The 22,094-nt window shown below is 41.9% G+C and overlaps 1 protein-coding gene across 3 annotated transcripts in view; it reads right to left on the bottom strand.

Annotated features, from left to right (window-relative positions):
* DDX4 (DEAD-box helicase 4) overlaps positions 1-21,629 on the bottom strand; it is an 81,488-nt gene extending 59,859 nt beyond the window's left edge. Inside the window, exons 1-6 of one of the 3 annotated variants that reach the window (XM_054987674.1) lie at positions 21,552-21,629; positions 20,968-21,104; positions 19,468-19,531; positions 17,625-17,699; positions 6,819-6,866; positions 6,223-6,276 (exon numbers count right to left, since the gene is read on the bottom strand). In XM_054987674.1, coding sequence (XP_054843649.1) covers positions 6,223-6,276; positions 6,819-6,866; positions 17,625-17,699; positions 19,468-19,531; positions 20,968-21,054 — 328 coding nt within the window. In that variant the 5' untranslated portion in view covers positions 21,055-21,104; positions 21,552-21,629. Of the gene's footprint in view, positions 1-6,222; positions 6,277-6,818; positions 6,867-17,624; positions 17,700-19,467; positions 19,532-20,967; positions 21,105-21,290; positions 21,423-21,551 lie in introns of those variants that run through there. The other 2 variants (XM_054987673.1, XM_054987675.1) reach the window with 2 other exon arrangements.
* Between the last annotated feature and the right edge of the window lie 465 nt (positions 21,630-22,094).

Genomic DNA, 22,094 nt, shown 5'->3' with positions numbered 1-22,094 from the left:
CAGGGAAGACCCACCCAAACGGCCCCATTCGATCTCTGGGCCTCGTCGGTGGGCTGTGTGGTTGGCCGCTGCACATTGGGCGCATCCCTCTCAGTGGAGGACTCGGCGGGGGCCATGGTGCACGAGTACCTTGCTGAGTCCACCGAACCCCACCATGCCAACCCGTTGGGAGTATTGGAAGAGAAAATCTGCTGTATGGCCAGACCTGTCCATCATGGCAACAAACATCCTGTCCTGACCTCCCACCCGCGTGCAGAGTGAGCAGGTGTTCTCCCACCTGGGAGACCTTCTCCATCCCCACCGCGCACGTCTACACCCAGACCCGGAGGGCATGTTGACCTTCATAAAGGTCAACCTCAACCTACTGGGGCACCCTTCCGTGGACCTGGACCTACCCGGGCTCTGAGCCACCCTGGGATTGTAGGCCCAGCTTCCCTCAGTTCTTGGGGCTGCTTCCATGGCTGGTGACCCTTTGCCCTCCTCTCCCAGACAAGTGCCCGTTCCCTCTTTCAACCTCTCCCTCTCCAGATGGTGCCCAAACGTCCCCTCCCCACAACTTGTCCTGCCCATCCCATCCTTCCTGTGAAAGCAGGAAGGTGGGTGTTTTCTGATGCTCTGTTTTTTGGGCACATAGGGCAGCTCCAGAGCTGCGGCACATTTGGTTGCACAGCAGAGTCCACTATCCTAGGCTCCTTCTGTCCCCTCTGAACATGGTGGAAATGGGTCCCTCGACTCATCTCCTGTCCATGAAGGCGGGAAGATGAGTGATGTTGGCGACAGCCTCCACTGTGACACAGGAGGGGCGGACAAGCCTCTGCCACAGCAGCCTGCGCAATCTGACACGGTGTTTGGGGTCTCTTGTTCCTCCTCTCCCTGTCAAGCTCCCAGTCCCTCTTCACACCTCACCCTCTCTGGGACCACTTCGACCCCTTCCAACAACCTCCCCGGTCCTGCCCATTCCCGTCCAATGTCAACTGGTGACTAACTGTATCGAGTGGTAGTTTCCTGGGGGGCTCAGATTGAAGAGGGTATAACTCCAAGATCCCTATTGCAATCTTGACCAAACTTGGGTGCTGGCTGGAGGAGAACCTGCTAAACAATCCCTGAGAATATGGGCTCTCTAAGTCCAACAGGGGCCTTTGTGACGCCCACGAACCGGTTCGTCAGCGGGAAAAGTTTGTTGCAGTTTGTAACTTTGGGTTCGGCGGCAGCACCGAACCACAAACAACGGGTTCGTTATTTTTTTCTAGTTCGTGCCCATGTCTAATCAAGATCTCATTCCCTTCCCCCACCAGTTGGTATTTGCTCTCACTGTGGTGTTGTCTGTTAGCATGAGAATATATTTGACCTCTATCGACTGAGAGAAGGAACTTTTTTTTACAGAATTCATATCCTGGTTTTCTGCCTTCAGTTAAAAGCAGACATAATATCACATCTTAAAAATCATTAAAACAAAAAACCTATTAAAACAATTAAAATCAGAGACCAAATACATACAAAAATATAAAAGTAAAACATTGGGCAGAAAGTTGGGGATCACTGTGGGAAAAACAAATGAAACGAAAAAATCTTCACCCACTGGTGAAAAGATGGCAACAGAGGAGGACAGATAAATCTCCCTGGGAAAAAGTTCAAGAGTTTTGGTGCCATGATCTAGGTGACCCTCTCCCAGGTTGCAGGCTGCCTAATTTCAAAAGGCAGGTGCGTGCAAAGCAGGGCTGCCAAAGATGACTGTAGTGGTTGGGTATGGAGGGATAACATGATTGTCCCGAGTTCCACTCAATTTATGCTGTGCCTTGATCTGAAACTATTTGCCTTGGGACAGAAAAATTGAGGCAATACAGGCATCTGTGCTGATTTCAGCTGGTGCTTGATCCCCGAGAAGTGTGATTATTTGGAGGTTCTGGGGCTGAAGCCACCAGTGCAGGGACTGATAGATCTTCTGAGGAAAAATCATCTAGCAGTGATATTGACAAGCTACTTTGTTGTAGTATGGAAAAAGCCACTTATAAAGACATATGGGAAGGTCCATGGGTCTATGTCAATGCAGGTGATCATGAGACTGAAGAGTTTAGGACAAGATCATCTAGACATGGATTAGATGAGTATTCCCTATAGGCAAAGATGTGCCTATGGATTGACCATACTTTTCATGAATACACTTGGAGATGAGGCGCCACAGAAAGGGACCATACTGTATTGGCTGCAGCTCTGGTTGTATGAAAACCTGAGCTATTGCTCATGTTGCAGACAACCTGGAAAGTGCAGGTAAATTTCAGTCTGGTCAACTGAGACAACTAATCTTGCGACTAAACTCTAGGATTTCCCTGAGGATTCAATTTTGACCTCTTAAATAACTTGCTGGGACCCTCCAGCATTGTCATCCTCCAATATGTTTTTCTTCAACGTAACAAAGTAGGTACCTGAGAAACTGTGTGCTATGGTATCTGCTTAATTTTTGTGATGATGCAGAGATGAGCTATGGCTCAGAGCATTATCTTACTTTCTGGCCCATGGCAAGGCAATTAACCTGTCCATGATGTTGTGAATTAGCACTTGAGTTTGTTGCTATCTTGGATAGTCTGTAGGGCCCACTGGTACATTATGTGCTTTTTGGTGTCTGGATGAACTTGAGGAAGCAGCCACTGACTGGTTTCCAATCATCATGCCTGGTATGACCTCTGCCTGGCTTGGATGGGGACAAGTGGGAATGACTAGAAAAAGCAGTGATGGCTCTGTTTTGGAATTTTGACTTATTCTACAAAACCTTGTATTTGCATTGTTTCTGGCATCCCTGGGTCTAAAAAGAGGGCTGGTAGGGGTAAAAGAAGTGAAATCCCCGTCTTTGCACTCGACAAGGATGATTCCCAGCACAGAGTGCCTGAAATGGCACAGATGACAGGTGAGACTTGAATCTATACTGGTGATAATTGAGCACGCTGTGTACCACACACTAGCAGCAATGGAATCTCTTATTAAGGCAATCTGCCTGAAACTTTTAGAAGGTTGTGTGGTAGACTCTGAGGTGGTCAAGATGAGGATCCTGGAGTTGTGCCCGAAGGGTACTTGCCATGTAGGGTTTAAACCCTAGGTTACTTGTGGGAGGCCAGGTCAATTTCCTTGTCCTGTTAGTCATTGAGGATAGCATTTCTGGACCTGGGGATCAGAGCTTCCAACACCATGGCATGGCTAGAGCATCCATGGCCCTGAGAGGTGAGGGCATACTGTCTTTCTGAAATGCTTAAAATGTTTCTGCATGCAGCTGGGGTGGCCAACTCAAGCTGGATCCCTTCCATGAAAATTTTTATGTAGGGAATATATTGTGATTCCCCCCTCTTGCAAACACACCTTAACACGGTGAGGTGGTCTGAATGTGTCAGTGAAGCTGAAAGCAATACCATCAGGAACATAGGCCTGATCAAGAGTCTAAACTACGGGAAGAGTCACTCAAGGCGGAATGGTCAAAAGTGAGACACCAGACTAAAATGCATCCACCCCCTTCAGGAATCAATCCACAGTAGAGGAACAGTAGAGGAAGATGACAATGGCGGAGGATATTTCACAGACAATGGCAGTGTCACTTTAACTAACCCAAAGCAGAAGGCGGCAATGGTAAACCACTTCTGCCAATCTTTTACCTTGAAAACTCTTTGAGACAATCCAAAATAATAGTGCTGGAAGACAGAACCCCCAGGTCAGATGGTACTCAATCAGCTACTGGGGAACAGCCGAGGACAAGTACAAACAGCACTATTCTTAATGATGGGACTGGATTAAAGCCGAAAGGACATCCAGTTGTGGACATGAATAGATGCAAAAGGAACATCCAAAGCTGTGCAATACACATAACACAAACGTTGAACATGAGAAGTATGAAACCAGGAAAGTTAGAAATTGTAAAACAAGAAATAGAACATTTAAAAATTGCATTCCTGGGTGTGAGTCAACTAATGTGGACTGACTCAGGACATTTTTCAGTCAGAAAATTGGTGTTTTACTGCAGAAATGAACTCAAAAGAAATGGTGTTGCTCTATCGTACTTTGGTCACATCATGAGAAGACAAGATTATCTGGAAAAGTCTGTAATGCTAGGAAATGTAGAAGGCAGTAGGAAAAGAGGAAGATGGCTTGACTCAATAAAAGAAGCCATGTCCTCCAGTTTGCAGGATCTGAGCAAGTCTGTCAATGATAGGATGTTTTGAAGGTCTTTCATTCATAGGGTCGCCATAGGTCGGCGACAACTTGACAGCACATAATACACACACATTGTGATTCAAGTGTCAGTTCTAGGAAGACTGTGACATCCTCTGACTTGAGGAGTGCTTTCTTTGTCTGCTTGTTCAACCCTTCAGGCAATTTTAGAATTGCTGAGGCTTTACTTGGGCCCCTTTCGCATTTACAGTTTAAAGTGCCATTTTTGAGCAGTCAGGGCGAGCAGAGTGGCTGCCTTGAAGCCTTTGTTCAGTTTCGGGGAATTGTAGAGCATGTTTTTTAAAATTTATTTTGAGTACGCGTAGTAACGTTTCTACATTACTACATCTTCTGAATAACAAGGCCCCTCATGCCCCCCCCTTCAACCACCCACTCCCACCCCACTCTTCCCAAGGGTAAGTCAAGACTTCGCGGGGGGAAGGGCAGCAAACTCGTACCCATCCTGGCTCAGATGAGATGCGCAGAGCTGCGGCTTGGCTGGGGCGCCTTCTCTCCCGCTCCGCAGCGCAGTGAGCTGGGGCAGCTCTCCTGCTGGGCTGCGGAGCAGGAGAGAGGGCAACCTAGCCAAGCCACAGCTCAGCACATCTCATCTGAGCCGGGGGTGGGTATGAGTCCCCCCCCAGTGCCTTAACCTTGGGGAGGGAAGTCCTGCCTTACCCCTGGAAAGAGTGGGTAGGTGTTTGAAGGGGGGGCATGGTCAGTCAGAAGATGTAGTAATGTAGAAACATTAGTACACATGCGCGAAGCTTTTAAAAAGTGCCATGCGAGTCCTGCTTTACCACTGGGAAAAGTGGGGTGGGGGTGGGTGGTTGACAGGAGGGCTGCAGAGGAGCAGCCAGCCCAGCTGAGCTGCTGCGAGCCCACTCTGCTTGCATGGGTGGGCTGCAGAGCGGCCAAAAAAATGGCAGAAAAGTTCCAGACCCACTTTGGTGGGTGTGGTTAATTCCACACAAAGCAATCAGTTCTGAGGGACAAGGAGAGGGGGGAACCGCTGTAAAATGTTCACACTGGCATTAATTGAGTCAGCCTGGACTGGGCAGCTGATTAAAAATTAACATCATGGTATGTCCGCAGGGAGAAAAACCGGGGTAATGGGGGAAAAGAGCGGCACCACATCCCATGACTAGCTTGCAAGTGTGAAATCCCTGCAAACGTGGGACGAGGAACACATACGGACACACTTTAAAAACTGAGTTTGAAAAGTACCCTAGAAAGAAAATCGTCAGAATAGAAAACTCTGAGATCTGTATCTTACCACCTGATAGTTCTTCTTTCAAAATGCTGATCCAGAGTGGCGACTGCTTCCTATCCCAGTCAGAGGAATATCCTTCCATAGACTGCCTCCTGCTGGTGAAAACTGCTGGCAGTTGCCATAGGTCTTGTAGTAGAACCCATATTGTGGTTGCGGCACAGGGTTTGGGGATCACCTGTGGCCTGTCGACCTTTCCTACTACCACATCATGGGACTCTGGTGCAAGCCAATCTGAGTTCCCTAAAGATTTAATTCTCTTGTTCTGCTCGTTGCCTGAATGAGGATGAGGAAGGTTGCTGTGCATTTGCATCTTCACCTTAAATTAGACCCAAAGTATTCATCCTCTTTCCACCAAGCAATGCCTTGCATGCTTCGGGGTCTGCCATTGTTTTGAATCAGCAGCTGCAGAGGCAAGGCATGTTGCTGTGAAGAAAGAGGACAATCTTTCTGTTGCCTCTTTGGTCATTTCTTGGTTTTCCTTGCCTTTGTACTTGTCAGACAGGCAGCAGAACCCTGAAAATGCCCTACTTCTTCAGAGCAGGAAGGGCAGAGACTCAAAACTCATCTCCCCTCAGAAATGGAAGTATCTTCAATACCTTAAAGCACAATCCTCTTGCAGAGCAGGAAGGAAGGACTAACTTATACACAGATACCCTCCTCCAGCAGCTGAAAAATGGAGTATCTGTATCTCCTACCCAGCTTTTTTTTTTAAAAAGGGGGAATTTGTTTTCTGATTTTCCAAATCATTGTGGTCTTACCTCCTCTCCTTGAGAATAATGCATCTGACTGGCTGTCTTCATTATCACCAACTTCTTCCATGATAAAGGCATTAAAAGGGAAAGCAGCAATTATTTTTCTAAACTGTACTGACTACATTTTCTTAAGGATTTTGAATCTTAGCTTGGGAGGCTATGTGCATCGATTAATTCACTACCGAGACAAGCAACTGTGTGCTTAGGTAAGCCATCTTCCATTTTGTGAATACTCATCTAGACTATACAGACATGTGGCTCATTCATACTCAATGTCCAAGTTGACAATGCATGCAAGAATGGCAACACCACATGACAAATGGCAGAATTTGAAGGTAATGATATATCACACTTCCTGTACCAGGACAATGAACCTATTATCAAAATGAATATGGTTGCCTATCACAAAACGAAGTTGCATTTACAAGGCTTATGACCAGTGAAATGCAGCTTTACAGTTCGATGATTCAGTTGAAGGGTTAAAGCAGCTAAAGATATTCAAGTGCTCCAAAAAATACTGAAACTAATTTAAACTATTTCTGTTATCCACAGCATATAGTGAAATTGTTACTGTGTCCCCTGGGAGGAATCTGTCTTCTTACCTCTCCCAAAACCTGGGTTTCTTTCTTCAAACCTATTTCCTGATGCACCTGTAAAAAGCACAAATATATTAAGAGTTCTTCAGCTCTAGGTCCTCCACTTATTGAACCCATTAATCCAAAACAGCCTTATGTCAGGAGACATTTCTGAAACTTACACATAACTCCTCTCCATAACTTCTCAATGACCAAGTCTGAGGGGGAGACTCCATGTTTGATATTAAAGCTGAGAAATTACATGACAGGCAATCACAATGTTGTTGTACAAGGAAGCAGCCAAGTTCCCCTGGAAGTTTGGGCATAAACCCTGAAAATGGCTCTATTCGTTGGTTTCCTGAGGGTTCGTTGAAATTCAGGCTATAATTAACAAAGTCATTGAAGAACAATAATCAACTTTCTAAGACCATCAAAGGATCTGCCTAACGTTGTAGACTTTGCCAGAAACCTAATCATATGTAGGAGGCAAGCCTTGTTCACATGGTACAGTGAATGCATGTGCTTCTTGCATGTACATGGACGCATCTGTCTGTAACAAAGAGCCAGCAATAAAAGCGGCATTCTGACAAAGGACAAATTAGGTTCACTCAGATCTCCAATATTGTTCTTTCACTGCTGCAATCACTGCAGCAAGAATCCTCCTTCCACCCAGGAGCTCCCCATCACTACTCCAGAATGAATTCAACTGCATTAAGACTGCTGGATCAAACATACATAGTTTTCTGCTCTGCCTCTTTAATCCACTTCCCCCTTCCCTCCTGATTCTTGTCTCCTTACTTCCCAAACTCAGCCCTTCTCTTCTTTTACTCCAAAAGAAATACTTCATCCCTTACCCTCTAACTTACTGCCCCACAGTAAAAATGCTTGTATGATTCTATAGGTTTTGTAGTTATAGCTCAGTAATACTGCAAATGTATATTGCTCTTTCAATCTACCTGCATTTTCCTGCTTCTTTTTGTTAATTTTGTATTTTCAATTGAAGATCAGAACTCATCTCCCTCACTGCTGCCTATTCCAAATCCCTGCCCAATGTAGACTTGTGTCACTTCATCTTCCAGCACAAAGAGAAAATCCCTTGACGTGGAGGCCGGAAGTGCACAAATGAAAATAGCGCTCTCATGATCCTAAATCAATAAACTTTGAAATACAAAGACAATAGGAACTGAAGATAGAAGGCATATATTGCTTTAAGAAGTTGTAACTGAAATGAAGAGCATTTCATAACCCTCCCCAACAAGTATCCAGGTTCTGAACCTGTCTGAATCCAATGGTTTGTGTATTACACTGCTAACAGCATTGTATGTGCAATTAACTCTAGATGCGGAAAGTTATTGATATGGTCTGTCAAAATTGTATTTAGAAATTGCTGTACTTTGTGAATCCTAGTAAAGAGTCCAGTAGCACCTTTAAGACTAACCAACTTTATTGCAGCATAAGCTTTCGAGCACCACTGCTCTCTTTGTCAGATGTATGTGGTTCTCAAAAGCTCATGCTACAATAAAGTTGGTTAGTCTTAAAGGTGCTACTGGGCTCTTTAGTATTTTGCAACTAGACTAACATGGCTAACTCCTCTCGATTTGTGAATCCTGTAATTTGCACTGGAAAAAAAAAGAACATTCATTTTTGATAAAGTGATGTTTATTGGTATTATTTAATATAGAGTAAGATTTCACAAGTGCTTGTTTAGTAAGTAGTTCACAGCAGATGTTTTTGTTCCAGCCCTTTTATGAATCTTTTTTGTCTTTTTTCCATGTTAGAGATCTGACAGAGCCTCTATTACTTCTTTTGCTCAGCCTGAGAAATGCCACATTACTTTCCTTAGAAAAAAGGGTTTTAGAGTAAACATAAAAGTGATTCTCTGATGCCTTCTTGTGAAATGCTTGGTGCAAAAAAGAGCTATTGGAACACTAGTTTAAAGAGTGATTAGAGACAGTTGATAGAATTTGTCAATGCTTGTTGAGTTCAAATGATTTGTTGCCTCTTTTTTTTTTATTAAATTTTTATTGGAATTGGAAATATTTTGTCATTTATAACAATCAAATTACTTTAATATTCCAGTTCTAACCCCCTCCCTTCCCCCCCCCGTTTGTTGACTTCCAACAGTTTTCCAACCCTTTGTCTATTCTTCCCCTACTCATTTCAACTTATTTTGTCAATTAAACATATACTTTCACACTCTTCTAAGCTAGTCTATTATAACACAGTACTAAGTCAATTTCCCTTCACTTATCAACTAACTAATACATTCCTGGCATGTTATTCAATAGTAATAATACTGGTAATATTCTCAATATCCTGTACTCTAACTTATTCATTCTAATATCATCAATATGGGACAAACAATTTATCCCTCCCTATACATAACTTGAGTACTCATAAGTGATGAATACATTTATAAGTCAACCAATTTAACTTATACTCTATATGTTACTCTTTACTTCCTCTTGTATCTCTTATATCTCTTATCTTTATAACATAAAGTCAATCAATTTGACTCATATTCTACACATTTCTAAATATACCTATAAACACAATATACGTTCGACATAAGTCAATCAATTTGACCCATGTTCTGCACATTTCTAAATATCGCTATAACCAAAAATACCTTCAGCATAAGTCAATCAATTTAACCTATATTCTATATGCTACTTCTCATTCCCCCCCTTCTTGTATTCATGAATTTTAATTCTGTTAATTCTCAATTACACCCCTATCTGCCAGCAACATAATTAATTAATTAATTTCTATTCTTATATATCACATAATAACTATTACTTAATACTGTATAGAATAATCAAATAGAATAATTGCTTAGTAATTCTTCTTTAACTCTCCTCCCCCCGGTATAGTCACTTCTCTCTTCTTTTGTTTTTCTTCAATAATTTTCAAACTGCCACAGTTCTCCTCCCACCTCCCATTTTTTCACCAAATATTGTTTCAGCTTCTCCCAATCTGTGTTAAACTGTCCTGGATCAAGGTCTCTTAGTTTTCTTGTCAGTTTATCCATCTCCGCCATGTACAGCAATTTGTGAATCCAGTCCTCGATAGTTGGCACTTCTTGTACTTTCCATTTTTGCACATACAAAAGTCTAGCCGCTGCTGTCATGTAAAAAAGCAATGTCCTATGTTGTGCTGGAATATCTTCCATTCCCAAGTTCAGTAGCAGGAGTTCTGGGTTCTTATTAACTTGAAACTGTAAAATCTCACTTATTACTCTTATTATTTCCCCCCAGTACTGCCTGACTACCTCACAAGTCCACCACATATGGTACAAAGATCCTTCATGCTTTTTACATTTCCAGCATTTATTAGACGTATTCACATTCCCTAGCGCAATTTTCTTTGGTGTCAGGTACCAACGATAGATCATTTTATAGACGTTCTCTTTAATGTTAGTACATGTCGTAATCTTCAAAGTATTTTTCCACAAATATTCCCACGCCTCCATTGTTATTTCTTTATTAAAATTTATAGCCCACTTCACCATTTGCACCTTAACTACCTCTTCTTCAGTATACCATTTTAACAACACTTTATAGACCTTTGAAATTTCCTTTTTGTCTTCTTGTAAAATTACTTCCTCCAAGTCCGAGTTCTCCATTCTTATCCCTCCCTTGGCACAATCCGATTTATAAAGGTCTCTGAGCTGTCTATATTGAAACCAGTCATAGTTTGGAGACAACTCTTCTTGCGTCTTTATTCTTAATTTAGAAAATTCTATTCGTGTTATCTCCTTATACGTTAAACACTGTTGTTCATTATCAACAGTTCTCGGATCTATCGCTTCATAAGGAACCACCCAGGAGGGAATTCCTTCTTGTAGGTAATCTCTGTACTTTTTCCATATTGTGAAGAGGCTTCTCCGAATGTAATGGTGTAAAAACATAGTCCGCTTTCACTTTATCATACCATAAGTATGCATGCCATCCAAATATTTTTTTGTATCCCTCTAAGGCCAGCAATTTGCGATTTTTAAGCATCATCCAGTCCTTCAGCCAAACCAAGCAGATTGCCTCATAATAAAGTCTTAGGTTGGGCAGTTGCATTCCGCCTCTCTCTTTCGCGTCCTGTAACACTTTCATTTTCACTCGAGGCTTTTTGCCTGCCCAAACAAAGTCCGATATCTTTCTCTGCCATTTCTCAAACTGCTTGGAATCCCAAATAACTGGTATTGTCTGTAACAAAAACATCACTCTTGGCAGCACATGCATCTTGACTGCTGCAATTCTTCCCAACCATGACAAATTCAATCTATTCCATTTAATCAAGTCTCGCTCTATTTGAGTCCACAATTTCTCATAATTGTTCTTGAATAGATCTATATTCTTTGCAGTCAGTTCAATTCCCAAATATTTCACCTTATTTGTTACTTCACAGTCTGTTATTTCCATAAGTTGCTGTTGTTTTTGTTTAGTCATATTTTTACACAGTATCTTTGACTTCTTTTTGTTTACAAAAAAACCTGCCAAATCTCCAAATTCTGTGATTTTTTCTATTACCCTTGGCATGTTTTCAATTGGATCTTCCACAATTAACATTATATCGTCTGCAAATGCTCTGACCTTATAGGAAAAGTCTTTTATCTTTATTCCACGGATTGCATTATCTTCTCGGATCTGTATCATCAAAATTTCCAAAACCATTATAAACAACAGTGGAGACAACGGGCAACCTTGTCTTGTACCTTTGCCTATAGTCAATTTCTTAGTCACCTCGTCATTCACCACAATTGCTGCACTCTGGTCTCTATAGATTTCTTTTACTGCTCTGATAAATCTTTCTCCCAACTGTAGCTGTTCCATAGTGGCGAACATAAAATCCCAGTTCAAATTGTCAAATGCTTTTTCAGCGTCCACAAAGAAGAACCCAACCTCCTTATCACAACGCCTATCATAATATTCAATAGCATTTATAACTGTCCTTAAATTGTCTCTGATTTGTCTATTCGGTAAAAAACCAGCTTGTTCTTCCCCAATAACTTCGGATAGCCATCCCTTTACTCTTTCCGCTAAGATCTTCGCAAAGATCTTATAGTCATTGTTAAGTAAGGAAATAGATCTGTAATTTTTGACGTTAGTCAAGTCCTGTCCTTCTTTAGGGATCAATGATATATTAGCTTCACTCCAAGTATCTGGAATTCTTTGGTCTCTCATAACACCATTGATCACTTCTTTTAGGAATGACACCAGTTCATTGACCATTACCTTATAAAATTTAGCTGTGAGTCCATCAGGCCCTGGCGCCTTACCCAGATTTGTTGACTGTATTGCCTTCCTTATCTCTTCCTCTGTCACTTCACTATTCAATTTATTTCTCCAATCTTCCGAGATCACTGGGAGCCTCATGTTCCCCAGATATGTCGCTATTGAATCTTTATTCACCTTTTTTATTATACAATTTAGCGTAAAATTTGTAGAAGGCTCTACTAATGGCAGTCTGTTCCAGATATACTTTATTATCCTCACATATTTTATTTATTGTCTTCTTCTCCTTTCTCTTCTTCAATTGCCATGCCAAATATTTCCCAGGTTTATTTGCTCCTTCAAACGACTTTTGATTCATTCTCTTCAGATTCCATTCCAGTTCTTTATTATTCATTGCTGTCAACTGTTCTTGTAAAATTTTAATGTCTTGGTAAACTTTCTTCTTCCCTGGTCTTTTCTTTAGTAGTATTTCTTTGGCTTTTATTTTCTCTGTAGTCTCCTGTCTCTTCTCCTCTTGTTTTTTCCTGGCTCTTCCATTTAAGTCCATTAGTATGCCTCTAATTACTGCCTTATAGGTATCCCATACCTTGCTGGTTGGTACTTCTCGATTCATGTTGTATTGTATGAAGAACTTAGTTTCCCTTCTCAACATCTCCAAGTTTTCTCCCTCTTGCAACAAGTCCTCATTTATTCTCCATCCTTTCCTCTTAGTTCTTTTCCCAAACTTCCACATAATTGGATTGTGATCTGAGCCTACCATAGGCATTATTTCCACCTCTTTAGTCCATAACACTAAGTCCTTTGAGGCCCAGATCATGTCGATTCGTGATAAAGTAGAGTGTCTTGCGGAGAAAAATGTGAATTGTCTGCCCTTGGGATTCTGTATTCTCCATACATCTTCCAAAGTTTCCTGCTGCATTAATGCAAAAAAAGTTTTTGGTAGTAATCCTCTTTTCTTTTGTGCAGTTGCTGATTTCTTGTCCTGCTCCAAATTTGTAACTCCATTGAAGTCTCCTGCAAGAATTATCTGGTCGTAAGAAAGTTCATCTAGTTGCTTCCTCAAATCCTCAAAGAAGCTTTCTTTTGCTCCATTAGGTGCATAGATTCCAATCACCAGCACTTTCTTTAAATTCCATGTACATTCCACCGCTAAAAATCTGGCTTCTGGGTCCTTAAACACTAACTTTGGCTGCAGCTCCTCTCTAATATACAAGACCACTCCCCTTTTTTTCTTTTTTGTGGCCGCTGCAAAATGAGTGCCTAATTTGCTCAGTTTTAGATATTTTACATCCTGTTTTCTAATATGAGTCTCTTGTAAACAAACAATGTCACATTTCTGTTTTAATAGCCAGTGAAAAGTACCTTTTCTCTTATTGGGTGAATTAAGTCCATTTATATTCCAAGATATAACCTTACATTCCATATTCATAGCCTTGTTGCTGGTAAGTCCTTTTCATTGTCCCTCATAAACTTTTCCATTTCAGATTCAGATCTGATGCGCTTTTTCACTCCTCCAAACTCAAATGCCAGTCCTTCCGGTAATTCCCATCTATACCTTATTTTCATGTCCTTCAAAATTTGGACTAAGGCTTTATATTTTTTCCGATCAAGCAACACCGATCTAGGTAACTCCTTCATAATAATCACCGTCTTGCCATCAACCTCCAATGGGTCTTGGAATTGCTTGCTCACAATCATTTCTTTCATATTTCTGGTTGTAAATTGCACAATCACGTCTCTTGGTAACTTCCTCTGGGTCGCAAGTCTTGAGTTTATACGATACACCACATCTAGGATAGCCACGATTTCTTCTTCTTCCTTCCCCAGGTATCCAGCTAACACTTCAGCAACTTGCTCTTGAGCTGTCTTTCCCTCCATCTCCGGCAAACCGCGAAACCTTAGCTGCTTTTCCATATACTTGCTCTCCGCAATAGCCATTCTGCCCCTCATCGTCCTCATATCTGTCTGTTGCGTGTCTGAGAGATTCTCCATCGCCTTCTCCACCACGTTAACTTTTTGCTGTGTTGCTTCCATTCCCTTTTTCATTTCTGCCAATTCACTTTTAACTGTCTCTTTAACTTCTTTGATCTCTTTCACCAGCTCCTGCTGGACCTTTAACATTTCCGAAAATCTTTTGTCTAAATTTTCCATAGCCGTCTGCCACTCTTTTTTCGACATCGAGGGGCTTGACTTGCCTCGCTCCCACGAATCTGCTCGTTTCCTTAACTCCGTGGCGCTTGGCTAAGTGTCCCTTTAATTTAATTTAATTCAAATGTCCCGGTTTCAAAAGGAAAAAAAGAGCACTTACAAAATCCAAAATGCCGGGCGTCTTTTCTCTATGGTTTTTCTATATTTTTGTAATCCAATATGGCATACTTCCTCTTCTGCTGAAGCCCGTGCCCTTCCCTCTTCAAAGATGGCGATTGCCCTCTTCCTGTCTGCCTTAGGGCCGTCTCTCTCCAGCAGCTCTATCACAATTACGTACTTCCTGTTTCCCGTCTCCTCACAGCAGCTCTCGCGATGGTAGAAGCTTTCTCACAAGTGCTTGTTTAGTAAGTAGTTCACAGCAGATGTTTTTGTTCCAGCCCTTTTATGAATCTTTTTTGTCTTTTTTCCATGTTAGAGATCTGACAGAGCCTCTATTACTTCTTTTGCTCAGCCTGAGAAATGCCACATTACTTTCCTTAGAAAAAAGGGTTTTAGAGTAAACATAAAAGTGATTCTCTGATGCCTTCTTGTGAAATGCTTGGTGCAAAAAAGAGCTATTGGAACACTAGTTTAAAGAGTGATTAGAGACAGTTGATAGAATTTGTCAATGCTTGTTGAGTTCAAATGATTTGTTGCCTCTTGTATGATCAGGGGATCGCCTTCCTAGATGCGGGCCGTCTGCTCTGACTCCATCTTGATTTGTTTTGGCAGCCATTTTAGGAGCTAGTAATACCATACTCTGGAGATGGTGAAGCTAACGTTCTCTGTAGACTATGTTAACAAGTGGCCAAAACTTTAGGCAGGTGACTGATTAACTGATCGGATGTCAGTAGGCCTACCCATCTCCATTTGCACTCACCTAGATCAATGAAATTTAATAAGCAAGAACAAGTGTTCCTGAACACAAAATCCAATTACTATCAAGCAGCCAGGTGGGCTCAATTACTTTTACTGACTTTGTCTGAATGTCTCCCACCACCCTGCCACAAGCAAAACTGAAGCCTCCACTCTACCTAGATGCAATCAGCTTTGTTACATATCTGGGAAGCCTCCCTTCCTAACTCATTTAGTCAGAAAACTCAATGAAAAAGGGAGCTGACTCTCAAAAGCTTATATTCTGAAAATCTTGTTGGTTTCTAAGGTGCCATTGGACCCAAATCCTGCTTTTCTATTGCAAACCATCCACCTAAGAAAACCCATAGATTCTTATCTTGGACTCACCCTGAAACATGGACATCACAATTATTTCTTTGATATTCTGTTGTGTGGGAGTCCTATAACTATGGCTGTTCTGGACAGTCTAATCCCCTCTGCTGGCTCAGAGCCTGCCCACTCCACTCTTCTCATTTGGAACTAGCCAACGTTTTCATGGGGCCCTTCAGAAGCTCTGCCTGAGGTCCTCTACTCTCAATCTCTGGACTGTCAAAGCAGACAACATACTCCACCAAGCTTAGCAAACTGAGGATAGGTAAACCTTTCCTCTGTTCACTCCTTTCCTCTTCTTTAAATCCCCCCCCCACTCCAATTGCCTTGTGGCCATTCCCAAGTGCAGAATTCCCACTCAGCCAGAAGCGTGGTTTTCTTTCCCTTTCTCTCTTCTCATGCAACTCTCTATATACATGTCCCACTGAAAACTGCACTGTTCTTATGTTTTCAATCTCTGAACCCCTATACTGCCATCAAATTCTAAACCTTGCCCTGAAAACGTTCTGGTCATTTCATGGTTACTGATATCCTCTTAGAGGCACTTTGAGCTTGCCTGCTCACTCTCCAGGTAAAAGACTCCTAAATTACACATTCTGTTCCTTCTAACTGACAAGTCTATCAGTTTTCCAAGCTAGCCAAGCTGTGGAAGCAGGAAGAGGGTTTCTTCTGACACTGAGCTTATTTTCCCCAAACTGGCTGCAGTTCTGGGTAAGAGGCCCATACCCAAGTTACAGTGCCCATAGATGTCTAAGGATAAACACAAAGGGGATCGCATGTGGTAACACTTGTTACAAAAAGCTGACTGTAACTTAAAGCCAAGCAATATTTGAAGCAGATGTGTACACAATGCAGCTTTAAACAGGACTGCATCATGTTCTGATAAATGTCTTCTCTTTTTGAGTAATTTTATTTCTTTGTAACATCCATCCCAAGGAAGACTTCTGGTGAAGTAGAAACTTATATGACATTTGGTTAGACCTAATAAAAAGTATTATGTATACTGTACTCTGAAAAATAACGTATGAAATTACACATTGCTGCCCTATAGTGGTGAGCTACTTGGTTGTGCAGGAAACTGAAAAAAAGAAACGGAGGAAATCTAACAAAATATTAAGCCGTTAGCTTGTCATACAAAGCTATACTTTGTAATGGTGGTATTTAGTATCTACACTACTATATATCTGCTTAGGACTATGAGTCAAACTAGATGTTTAGGTGGGTTCTTCAGACCGAACTTGAGTTCTCCACAGCCACACAGCATCTGTGGGGAATGGCTGCTCCTTTCCTCTTCAAGCTGCCTTCCAAAATAGCAAGGTGTGTCTCTCTGTTTTTGTCGCTCCACATGGCATATTGTGCACAAATGGAGCAGTAAAAACTATTTTGTGCTATTATGACACAGGGAAATGGCTTGGGGCAGGGGCAGCAGCTCTTCCACCCTGTGGTGGCTGCGGGGAAACCTGCACATCTATAGTTTGACCCTATATAACTTTAAGATAAAGGGTCAGCAGCTCAAGCCTTCAGAAAGTCTTTACATGTGATGTTAATCAAGCATTTTAGAGCTTGAGATCATTGGTCTGTAAGTATCAGGAGTCAGATCTCCACAGGATCATTTAACACTGAGAACATTTACGAACTATGCCTGACTGGGCTGACTACATTTGTTTCAGATGCAGGCTCTTTTGGACTGGTAGCACTCAGGATACATACATGCAACAGCCTACTGGGCCATTCCTCTACCATTAAGTTCACAGCTTACGTAGCTGAATGAACTAGGTAATAAATCACAAGATAAAATATTTCTATTTTATATACCCACAGTTTTCTCAAACTAGTCCTGTAGAGATTTCAAAGGGGCTTGGTCCAACCACAAATTGTTTTCTCTCTTGAAATTTCACTATATTTACCTTTATGAGTTAATGCTTTTTTAGAGATAACTGAATGAAATGCATTTGTTCTACATGATTTTTACATATTTATTACTCTGGTCCATTTGATACTTTATGTTTAGCATATATATCTTGTGTATTTATTAAAATAAAAATGTTTTACTGTAATTATATATCTCTTTGGAATAAATTTTAGCTGTTCCTCGCCCTTTTGGGTTTATCCTTAAGAGCCAGTAACTGCTCCCTTGATTGATACTGTCATACAATAATGCAAAAATTTTTTTTTTAAAAAGCCAGAAATCTACCTCTGTTTCCAAAACTCCGTCTATTTCCAAATCCACCTGTTGGTTTTTCTTCTCCATTTTGTTTTCCATCAACACCTAATGGTTGTTAAAAAAAAGAGGAGTAAATCCAAATAGGTAACAAATGGTGGTCTGTTATTTGCAAGTTTAGCACTGCTCTTTAAAGAGATGTAAGCACTGACAAAAGATCCCACTGGCAAAATATTTTATTTTTTATGACGCTATTGAGCTTCTGTTTTAATCTTATGTAGAGATTTTAAGTTATTTACAATACAGAATTCAGATGCCACATCAAAGCATAATGACTTGGCGTGACACTAGAATGGACAGATTATGGATCATATATTGTTTGAAGTGACAGATCATAGTTATTTGCCATCTTCTGGGCATGTAGTAAGGGTCACTGGGTATGTGGGGGGGGGGTGTGAATTTTCTGCATTGTGCAGGAGACAGAACTAGATGACCTTAGAAGTCCCTTCCAACCCTATGATTCTATGTCCAGTGACTGAAACAGATTGAATAATCATTCTCTATGGTCACATGCATACGTGTAAAAGATCTCATAAAAACAGACTCAAGAACTTTGAAGAGCTTATAATATTCATTTCCAGAAAAACACCTGCACTGCTTAGAAGTACAACTGATCTCGCGTTCCAATCCATCACCACTTCCCAGAACACCAAACATGCAGTGAACACACTCCAATCCATAACCACTTCCTAGAATACCATACATGCAATAAATAGTTTCCATCAGCCTAAGTGAACTACACTTGGCTGCCTGAAAACATGTAGGTGTACAAAGTGTCTCTGCACACCATATTAAGAGAAAAGCTTTTATGAGCCCAATAAGATTAACTGTATTCAAAACTACATTCCAGAAACTCAAGAACAAACACTGATATATACCTCCAAATCTATAAACCCGAAGAGCTTCATTTTCAGAGAGAAAACTCCCTAAAAAATTAGAACATTCAGTATTTTGAAGCAGTTCAAGATATTTCTAAAACAAATAATCTTAATCAACCTACTGATAAAGAACATTTAGGAAGTCAATAAAAAGTAAACCTTACAAATGCATAGTGATGCATTATATGCTGTAGAACAAGCAGGACTTTATTCCAGTGGGACCTTAGAGACTAGAAAAGATTTTCAGGATATAAGCTTTCAAGAGACAAAGCTCCTTTTTCAGATACCACTGGATTCAAATCCTGCTGGTCTACTGCATAGCAATACAGCTACCTACATTAAACTATATGCTGTACTGAAGAATACAACAGAAGCCCTACTAGATCAAGCCATCTACTTCACATGAACGTAAGTAATCTTATAGAAAGTCAGTCCGCATACCTCGGTATTATTTACTGTGACAAGCAGTTCCTTCCCAATTATCTATGAACAAGAGATTGAATATGCAGTAGGTTCAGGCCTCTATGCCAACATCCTGTTTCCCCACACACTATACTAGGCCATATTAGATTCTAGAGATGTAGAACTAGACTACATTTGATCAAGAGCAGCCCAGATTCATTCTTTCCTTCCACCAACTCCCAGGAACTGCTATTAAACAAAGGAGAAAACACAAACTACCATTCCTTAGCCCTGTGTTACTTAACAACAGTACAAATGAAACCAAAATTTTATCTAAAACTACACATGGAGAATACCTATGGTAACATTAACATTCATTCATGAGCTGATATATTGGATAATAGACCTATGATGTTGCTAACCTGCAAAACAGTGATACTGTAAGGAAATTTACAGTATTACAAACCTGAAACTCTTCCTGTACTACACCCCACATGGTCAATATTGTTTTCAATACAAATCTATTTTGTACATACCTGCTGGCTTCACACTTCGACCAAAGACAGATGAAGTTTCATTTGCTCTTACAGGTAAACTGCCCTAGGAGCATGGACATACAAGTCAAATTAGCACTTTTATACTGACCAAGAGTGTAAAAATAAGGTTAAGTAAATATACTGTAACTGCAAAGAGAAGCACTCATTATATTACACTTATCAACAGCCAACTCCCCTCTTCCAAACCTCCACCCTAAAATCTCAAAAAGCACCCTTGCTCACAAGTGGAGTAACTGTAAAGTAGTTGGCTTACGCAAAATCATCTCTCTCCCTTCCCCCAGAATTGTAATAACGAGGGGGGATTACAGTAACAACAATGATCAGAGAAATAACTTCAAAGGACAAGTATGCATGCCTACTCAGAAGGCATCCCCCATTCGGCCTGGTAATGGTGGAGAGTGCCCTCAAGTCATAGCTGACTTATGGCAACCCCTGCTGGGGTTTTCATAGCAAGAGACTAACAAAGGTGGTTTGCCATTGCCTGCTTTTGCAACCCTGGTCTTTGGTGGAGATCTTCCATCCAAGGTTGCCCTTGCTTAGCTTCTGAGATCTGACAAGATCAGGTACACTTGGACTATCCAAGTCAGAGCATACCCTACAGGGCTTATTCCCAAGTAAATGAACACAGAATATCAGTTTAAGGATGCATCCAAGCAGTAGAACTACAGTACCAAACCTATAGTGATAATGGTAGTGTGGCTTCAGCAATGTAGCTGCCAACTTCTGGATTGGTCCTGATAGTGGGATGGTGCTGAGCCAGATGTTTTAATGTATTTTAAGGTTATGATTTAACTTTATTGTTATCACTTAGCCTTACATTGATAATTACTTTATATTGCTAAATGTTCTAAGTTTTCTTAAGACCCAAAGGACTAAAAGCATCTAATAAATAAAAAAAACAATGAAAAACTGGTGGCTCTTGCTAAAACTCTCTGTGCTACACTGTCTAACCTCATTTTGTTAGTCCATTTGGATTAGAAGCCATTTACACAAAGACCAGTTGAGTCCAACAGAGTAGTCAAAACCAGATACCTTGATTGAACAACACTCGGATGCCAACAAAATTAATCTCAATTGAGTGCAAGAAAACAATACATTTTCTCTAAGTTCAAAAACAAGTATGTCTGCTTCCCACCTTGGGCTCCAGTTATTTGGGAGAAGTACAGGCTCACAGAAGTTAAAAGCTACAGATATCCCGCTTCCTTAAAACCCTTTAACTCAATCTTTCCCTACAGCTTCTGCGATTCTACACGCATGCTTCTTCGCAAACCTTCGGGCCTAGTCCCGCGTAAACTTCGACGAACTGGGCCACCCGTTTCCTTTATGCTCTTTTCTCTGCGGGCAAACACCAGAAGGCCCTTTTCGACGACACCGTCTCACGAATGGGACACCAGAGAACGGCTCTCGGGCGGTACTCTATCGAGAGGTAAACCGTCCTCTACCTACTCCTATTAGCCCCACACTTTTCTAGTTACCCACCGATTTCTGGAAATTGGGCTGAAAGGCGGGCAAGGCTCCTCCGCCACGGTTATCCGTGATTTCCGTGTCCCAATCCTCGTCGTCCATGGTGGCTTTCGGACCCACCGGCAGCCCAACCGCCGCAGGTGCGTGGGTGGCTGGAGAACAAAGGAAAGCGTTCTAGAACCAAGACGCGAGTCCGCCGCCGGCCTTCTCTTAAGACAGCCCACGCCTTACCTCAGCCCCTCGAGGGCCAGCCACAGCCGTCCTTTTGAGGCGCCCCATTCACTCCCGCCCCAAAGACCTTCTATCTCACCCCATTTCCCCCTCCCATAAACGCACACCTGGTGCTCCGAGAGGAACCGCGGCGAAGCTGCTTCTCCCGCCTCGACGCCTCCTCAACGGCCCGCCAACAGCACGTGCAACGGCTCCCGCCGCCTCCCCCCTCACACTGCCAGCCGCCTCAGCCTGCTCTGGTTCTGATCACGTGCCGCCGCGAAAGCCCACCAATGGCGAGCGCAGCCTCTCGGGGCGGGGGCGGGAGGGGGGACGACGTGGGGAAGCCGTTAGGGCGGTAACGGAAAGAAAGGGGTAGTTGAGCTTACGCTTGTAGCGTAGTTCCTTGAGACTCGCTTTCCCAACGGCCGCTTCTCTGCGGAGACGGGACTTTGCGCTCGGGGCGTTCCTTGGGAAACGGCTGGGTTTCGTTTTTGATTTCCCCGAACCAGGGAACTGGCGGTATAGTCCTGAATAAAGTTATACACCCTTCTCTTGTAAGGCCATTGACTTAAATGGACTTCGAAGGGTGTGACTCTGTTTAGGACTGCGCAGCTTCGCAAAACCCTTTCGCGGGTATCGTTTGCTTGGAGGCAACCCCGCCCCCCTCTTTGTTCAGAAAGACTTGCTCCTTATTAAAAGTTGTGTTTGGATTAGCAAGAGCCGGGGGATTGCAGCTTTTGCGGCTGTGGAAGTTTTGTTCAGTGTAGGTGGAACAATTCCTTAATGAGAAAGCAGTAAGTTGAACGAAGTATTAAAAGTGATATGTAGCCCGACTCTATGGAAGTTTATGCAGAAGTACATTTCCTTTACGTTGATTATACAGAAGGATTAACAGAATTATGGTTGTAATACATGGCTCATTGTATTAC

Source organism: Eublepharis macularius, chromosome 8, assembly GCF_028583425.1.
Source record: "Eublepharis macularius isolate TG4126 chromosome 8, MPM_Emac_v1.0, whole genome shotgun sequence".
NCBI classification, from domain to species: Eukaryota; Metazoa; Chordata; class Lepidosauria; order Squamata; family Eublepharidae; genus Eublepharis; species Eublepharis macularius.
Note: the sequence above shows the minus strand (reverse complement) of the source record. Positions and strands in the feature narration are given on the sequence as shown.